Below are 8,127 nucleotides of genomic sequence, written 5' to 3' on the forward strand. Positions count from 1 at the left end.
GTATTGTAGAAAGGATCATACAGACTTTGAGGTCCCACTGATTTGTAGAGTTTTCTGATAATGGCACACTATTTTGTTGACCCTGTAAATTTGAAAGATGAAGAATTCAAACAGGAAGTATTTCAGCTCAGCCTAGTTTTTGCTGAAGAATAGTGAATGTTGAATTCTCTTCAATCCTGCTTTTTGTGCGTAAGTGATGGGTGTAGGTTCATTTTATAGTGTACATGATTATTGATGTATATTGTGAGATGACATCCCCTCACCCCATGGAGTGCAGATTCCTGTATATATGTTTTAAAATGTTGACGGTAGTCCATTGGTCTTTTTGCTAGATGTAGGTTAAAAAGCAAACCTCCAGAATATGGCAGTTTTTCGACGAATTAAGGCGCTTTACATTTGATCCAAAATCCTACTAAAATCCTTGTGAGAACATTCCACAGAGGAACATCCAGTGTGTTTGATGATTGTATTCATGTCATTTGGCTCAGCATCCATCCATGGACTTCATCCTCTCTCCCGTAGGACTACACGTTGACCATGTACTTCCAGCAAGCGTGGCGGGATAAGCGGCTCTCCTATTCCGAGATCGCCTACAACCTCACTCTGGACAACCGAGTGGCCGACCAGCTGTGGGTCCCGGACACCTACTTTCTCAACGACAAGAAGTCCTTTGTGCACGGCGTCACTGTCAAGAACAGGATGATCCGCCTGCATCCCGACGGCACCGTGCTTTATGGACTCAGGTAAGCCGCTTAAAACTGCCCCCTCTTGTGTGCCATGATTAGCGCATTGATTACGAAGCGTAATGAGCTAACGGGGTCCTATCTGGTGCATCTAACTGGGCCTTTTTCATGATGAACTGTATGCTGGTGTATCGGAAGTAATGTGGTTTAGATTTAACTTACTCAAGCCTGGCTGAATGTCCAAAGCACGGGTGGGGAATGTATGGTCAAAGAGCATTTGATCCAGTTTATCATGCAATGAAAAAAAATAAAAAAAACATGTACAGTTAGCCCCTGACTATTTGCAGTTCACAATTCATAAATTCACCTATTCATATTTGAATTTGTTTGACTGATCATCACTTAGTCACTAAATAAATAAATAAATCATGCCCTCTGTAATGTCCGAAGATGGCACCAAAGACCCAGCTAATTGGAAAATAGTCATTGGTGTTTTGGGATCATAGTTTATGGTATAAATTATAACTACAGGGTGTCCATAAAGTCTCTTTACCATTTCAAAAATTTATTAAAAATGCAATTGATTAGATATTTTATTCACATTTGTTCTATTGTATTCAGTGTTTTATTAAAGTTTTTTTATCACATTGCATTTGTGGTGTGGGATCATGTGCAATTGAATAATTGGTCCATTTTTCTTCGACGAGACATCAATTTCTGCAAATGTTTACTTTGATCTTTGAACTGAATATGTGGCACCACAACTGAATGACCTTCAACCAACCATCATTTTTCAACAAGATGGTGCACCACCACATTGGGGGCTGCATGTTCGTGGGTTCCTCAATCAAAAATTTCCAGACCGGTGGATTGGGAGGGATGGGCCAATTCCTTGGCCGCCACGTTCACCAGATATCACTCCCCTGGACTTCTTTCTATGGGGCTATGTTAAAGATATCGTGTATCGAAAAAAGCTAAGGGACATTACTGACCTAAAGCAAAGGATGACTGATGCCATTGCCACAATTGATGAGGCTATGTTACAGTGAACAGGGCAAGAAATCGAGTACCATCTCGATGTGCTTTGTGCAACTAATGGTGCCCATGTAGAAGTGTATTAAAAGAGGTAAAAAAAAAACCCTAGTAAACGCTGAATACAATAGAACAAATCTGAGTAAAATATCGAATCAATTGCATTTTTAATACATTTTTGAAATGGTAAAGAGACTTAATGGACACCCTGTATTTCAAAAGAGGCAATTGTAAACAATTTTAGGGGGGTGCCAATTACTTCCCTTGCTGTTCACGGCAGGGCTCTGTCCCTGAGAGGGGTGGGGGGGTATAATAACCTACAAATGCTCATAATCTACAATAATAAACATTTGTTTGATCATTGCATCATATTTCTCCATAAGATTAGTATAGCCCTCAGAGAGCCCTCAGGGGACTGTATAAACATGGAAAGGTTTCCCACTACTATTTTAAAAGTGCTATCTATCATCACAACAGTTTAACAATTGACATCAGCATCATGGTTAACTTTTTTTTTCACAATGGATGTGTTTTTTTTTTTTAAATGTCATTTTCTTTTTTTTTCCTGACATGTTGCCTGCTTCTCACTGTAAAAGGAAACATCCCCCTCACAGCATATCGTGGCATCATTCTGAGCACCACTGCACAGAAAAAGCTGTTGCCAGGGAAAAGCCATCTTACTTGAGGAGCGCTATTCAGCAATAAGGCAATTCTGTTGCAAGCTCAAAGAATTAAGAAGGAAGAGAAAAGAAGCTCAAGGCCGTCTTAAAAGAACATGGATGAAAGTGCTGCACAATGTATGAATTAACACATGCGAATCCAATCGAATTGCCTTTGACTTTTCCACAACAGGAAATGGTTAGTATTGACTCTTGATAATTTTGGCAAATATATACTCCTGCCCTGTACCCAAAGCTGGGGTTCAGGTAGATACTATGTCTCGTACTTGGTTTGTCAGTGCGTCAAGCAAATACAGTGGCATACATGACAGACAAATTAATTCAATTGCGCTTTCAGCCACTCTGCCCCCAAACTCTGGAACTCACTTCCATCCAACATCTGTAATACTGTATTGGTTTTTCTTCCCACATTCAAATCCCGTCTTAAAACTCACCTATTCCAAATTGGATGCTCCGTTTAAATTACACGTCTTCTTTTATTATTTATAGTTTTATCTGTGGTTTTATTGTTTTGTTCTTGATTGTAAAGTGTCCTTGAGTGTTTTGAAAGGCGCTTATAAATAAAATTTATTATTATTATTATTATTATTAAACCACTAGCCCCTGCACAGTGTCAATAAAACCTGAGCATTATTATCTTAGATCTGAAAAAGCCATTAAACCCAGTTTTTTTTTTCGCCTGACCTACAGTATTTGGCTGACTAGTCTTGGAATGTGGTGGATCTATCTGCATGTCTTACCATGCCGGATCAGTTTTGCTCTGCAACGTGGGAGCGTATTGTCAGAAACCAAACAATAAAACAGCAACAGCCTATCAGCACTGCCTGTATAAGACAACAACAACCGTATGTAGGAGTTTGATTGGTGATATGAAAAGATCTACACATCCCAGTTCAAATGCTACGTTTTTGTGAAAAAAATTATACCAAGATAAATCATTTTAGGGGAAGTAAAAATGTGTAACTCGGTGCGGTTGCACAAGTGTGAACACCCTTATAACTGGGGATGGATGTGACAGTGTTCAGAATAAACCAATCACATTCAAACTCATTTTAAATGGGAGTCAGGAAACAGCTCTCACTAATTTAAGTGGCTTTAAGTAGTCCCAAATACAGATCAGATGTTCTGGTAGATTTTTTAGTTTCCCTGACATTTTTGTCGTCGGAATTAACAGTACATGCCTTGGTCGCCACAGAGTGCTTCCAAAGCGTCAGTGGGCGCTCACTGTAGTATGGCATATGAAAACGGGTGTAGAGATTTTTAATTTGTATTATATATGTGGACTGGGAAGGTGGCGGCAGACTCTGTGAGGATGAGATGCAAGAAGTAACAAACGTGACAGGACAGCAGCAGTGAGGCAGGTCGGGCAAAAAGAGACCAATAGACCATTGTTTATAACATGGCATATGACACTTTAGATTTAACAAGGCATATAAATCAAACACGGTGAAATCAGCACCACGGCCCTTCCTGTTTGTGCTCTTATTTGAAATCAGTTCACATAAACTCACGGTCACTGCACTGCAACAGATACTTGAAAAACCATCACACAAAGCACTCATCACAAAATATTGTGGTGAAAACAGACTGTCTAATCCTAACAATATGTGTGCCCATGAATTAGACTGACATGACTTATCGGCCAGAACGAACTCTCAACAGTGCACTCTACCTTCAGGCATCTGACTGTGTCTCAAGCAGAGGTGGGAGTACGTCACATACAGTTATGTGCAAGTAAGTCTCGGGTACTCCGGTTTCCTCCCACATTCCAAAAACATGCATGGCAGGCTGATTGAACACTCCAAATTGTCCCTAGGTGTGAGTGTGAGCGTGGATGGCTGTTTGTCTGTGTGTGCCCTGCGATTGGCTGGCGACCGGGTCAGGGTGTCCTCCACCTACTGCCCGAAGACAGCTGGGATAGGCGCCAGCACACTAACGACCCGACCCCCGTGAGGATATGCGGATCTGAAAATGGATGGATGGATGGATGGTGTTGTCTCGCTATTTGAATTGAGACCATGATCATTGAAACTCTGTGTGTGTACACGTGTACGTGTAAGTGCGTTTATGTTTGTGTGTGCACTACTTGTGTGTACAGAAAGAGGGCCTCAACATGGATGTGAGATTGTTTTCAGGAAAAAAAGTAGAAGTAAGAGTATTAGACCAAAAGGTCTATCTATCTAAAACAGATCTGAAAAAAGTACGGCGTGAGGGCCACCTGCGGTCTTGTCCACAGTCTCTGACCGACTCTCACAGTGACCGTCAAGTCTAGGTAAAATGTCAAATAGCTATCCTTTTTATAAAAACCTTGTTTTTATTTTATTTCGTTAACGAGGAATGTTTTTTTTTTTTTTTTTTGGCTTTAGTCATTTGTTTAGAATTCATTAGCTATAATTACCTTGCATAGATGAGAAGAATGCAGTTGGGTGTGACCCAGTCAAAGTAACAGTTGAGGATATGGCTACAAATGAAACTATCACGCATGCTAACATCAGCTTACCGTGTTGTTGTGCCATAGTTCTGGACGATGCAGTATTCTACTCCACAGTCTCCACTTTGCTGCAGCTTTCTGTCGTTCTCCCTGTCCTCAGTCTCTTCTCCAATAAAACTCCAAATGCCAAGAAGTAAATACAAAATGGAGTCGAGTTGAGCCTTTGCATTGTACTTTTATGCTGCAGCTTGGTTCAGCATAGCTCTGCTCGGTCCTGGGTGACCTTGGCCACCTCTTTCCCACTTTCTTGAGCTCTGTCTTGACTGACATCCTCGAGGGGTTCTTTGGTTTTCCTGACGTTAACCTGGTGGTTCTAGGATGCCTCCTGGTTATGTTGGACTGAAGTTTCCTCAGGGACTTTATCTGTCTGATCTGTGTTTAATTTTGTTCTTGTTGGTAATTAATCATGAAAACAGCTCTGATTACTGTCATATATGGACTATATGCATAGAACTTTACGACTCCTCTCTCCCGTAGGACTACACGTTGACCATGTACTTCCAGCAAGCGTGGCGGGATAAGCGGCTCTCCTATTCCGAGATCGCCTACAACCTCACTCTGGACAACCGAGTGGCCGACCAGCTGTGGGTCCCGGACACCTACTTTCTCAACGACAAGAAGTCCTTTGTGCACGGCGTCACTGTCAAGAACAGGATGATCCGCCTGCATCCCGACGGCACCGTGCTTTATGGACTCAGGTAAGCCGCTTAAAACTGCCCCCTCTTGTGTGCCATGATTAGCGCATTGATTACGAAGCGTAATGAGCTAACGGGGTCCTATCTGGTGCATCTAACTGGGCCTTTTTCATGATGAACTGTATGCTGGTGTATCGGAAGTAATGTGGTTTAGATTTAACTTACTCAAGCCTGGCTGAATGTCCAAAGCACGGGTGGGGAATGTATGGTCAAAGAGCATTTGATCCAGTTTATCATGCAATGAAAAAAAATAAAAAAAACATGTACAGTTAGCCCCTGACTATTTGCAGTTCACAATTCATAAATTCACCTATTCATATTTGAATTTGTTTGACTGATCATCACTTAGTCACTAAATAAATAAATAAATCATGCCCTCTGTAATGTCCGAAGATGGCACCAAAGACCCAGCTAATTGGAAAATAGTCATTGGTGTTTTGGGATCATAGTTTATGGTATAAATTATAACTACAGGGTGTCCATAAAGTCTCTTTACCATTTCAAAAATTTATTAAAAATGCAATTGATTAGATATTTTATTCACATTTGTTCTATTGTATTCAGTGTTTTATTAAAGTTTTTTTATCACATTGCATTTGTGGTGTGGGATCATGTGCAATTGAATAATTGGTCCATTTTTCTTCGACGAGACATCAATTTCTGCAAATGTTTACTTTGATCTTTGAACTGAATATGTGGCACCACAACTGAATGACCTTCAACCAACCATCATTTTTCAACAAGATGGTGCACCACCACATTGGGGGCTGCATGTTCGTGGGTTCCTCAATCAAAAATTTCCAGACCGGTGGATTGGGAGGGATGGGCCAATTCCTTGGCCGCCACTACCAGAGAGAGTGATAAATGGACTGTAGAAATTGTCATTGGAGCAACACCAGTTAAATTTAAAATTGATTAAGGGACATTACTGACCTAAAGCAAAGGATGACTGATGCCATTGCCACAATTGATGAGGCTATGTTACAGTGAACAGGGCAAGAAATCGAGTACCATCTCGATGTGCTTTGTGCAACTAATGGTGCCCATGTAGAAGTGTATTAAAAGAGGTAAAAAAAAAACCCTAGTAAACGCTGAATACAATAGAACAAATCTGAGTAAAATATCGAATCAATTGCATTTTTAATACATTTTTGAAATGGTAAAGAGACTTAATGGACACCCTGTATTTCAAAAGAGGCAATTGTAAACAATTTTAGGGGGGTGCCAATTACTTCCCTTGCTGTTCACGGCAGGGCTCTGTCCCTGAGAGGGGTGGGGGGGTATAATAACCTACAAATGCTCATAATCTACAATAATAAACATTTGTTTGATCATTGCATCATATTTCTCCATAAGATTAGTATAGCCCTCAGAGAGCCCTCAGGGGACTGTATAAACATGGAAAGGTTTCCCACTACTATTTTAAAAGTGCTATCTATCATCACAACAGTTTAACAATTGACATCAGCATCATGGTTAACTTTTTTTTTCACAATGGATGTGTTTTTTTTTTTTCCTACAAATGCTCATAATCTACAATAATAAACATTTGTTTGATCATTGCATCATATTTCTCCATAAGATTAGTATAGCCCTCAGAGAGCCCTCAGGGGACTGTATAAACATGGAAAGGTTTCCCACTACTATTTTAAAAGTGCTATCTATCATCACAACAGTTTAACAATTGACATCAGCATCATGGTTAACTTTTTTTTTCACAATGGATGTGTTTTTTTTTTTTTAAATGTCATTTTCTTTTTTTTTCCTGACATGTTGCCTGCTTCTCACTGTAAAAGGAAACATCCCCCTCACAGCATATCGTGGCATCATTCTGAGCACCACTGCACAGAAAAAGCTGTTGCCAGGGAAAAGCCATCTTACTTGAGGAGCGCTATTCAGCAATAAGGCAATTCTGTTGCAAGCTCAAAGAATTAAGAAGGAAGAGAAAAGAAGCTCAAGGCCGTCTTAAAAGAACATGGATGAAAGTGCTGCACAATGTATGAATTAACACATGCGAATCCAATCGAATTGCCTTTGACTTTTCCACAACAGGAAATGGTTAGTATTGACTCTTGATAATTTTGGCAAATATATACTCCTGCCCTGTACCCAAAGCTGGGGTTCAGGTAGATACTATGTCTCGTACTTGGTTTGTCAGTGCGTCAAGCAAATACAGTGGCATACATGACAGACAAATTAATTCAATTGCGCTTTCAGCCACTCTGCCCCCAAACTCTGGAACTCACTTCCATCCAACATCTGTAATACTGTATTGGTTTTTCTTCCCACATTCAAATCCCGTCTTAAAACTCACCTATTCCAAATTGGATGCTCCGTTTAAATTACACGTCTTCTTTTATTATTTATAGTTTTATCTGTGGTTTTATTGTTTTGTTCTTGATTGTAAAGTGTCCTTGAGTGTTTTGAAAGGCGCTTATAAATAAAATGTATTATTATTATTATTCAACATATGAACAGTGTGAGTTTCTGTACGTGTTAGTGTGAGTGTGTGTGTGTGTGTATATATATATATATATATATATATA

The 8,127-nt window shown here is 40.0% G+C and overlaps 1 protein-coding gene across 2 annotated transcripts in view; it reads left to right on the forward strand.

The window, feature by feature from the left end:
• The first annotated feature begins 5,368 nt into the window (after nt 1-5,368).
• The window catches only part of LOC109515749 (gamma-aminobutyric acid receptor subunit beta-2-like), a 30,652-nt gene continuing 27,893 nt past the window's right edge, over nt 5,369-8,127 (forward strand). For both annotated transcript variants that reach the window (XM_019869738.1, XM_019869739.1), the window contains exon 1: nt 5,369-5,584. In XM_019869738.1, the coding sequence (XP_019725297.1) occupies nt 5,379-5,584 (206 nt within the window). In that variant the 5' untranslated portion in view covers nt 5,369-5,378. The remainder of the gene's footprint in view (nt 5,585-8,127) is intronic.

The sequence above is a fragment of the Hippocampus comes genome, unplaced genomic scaffold (genome assembly GCF_001891065.2).
Source record: "Hippocampus comes isolate QL1 unplaced genomic scaffold, H_comes_QL1_v1.1 scaffold9, whole genome shotgun sequence".
NCBI lineage: Eukaryota > Metazoa > Chordata > Actinopteri > Syngnathiformes > Syngnathidae > Hippocampus > Hippocampus comes.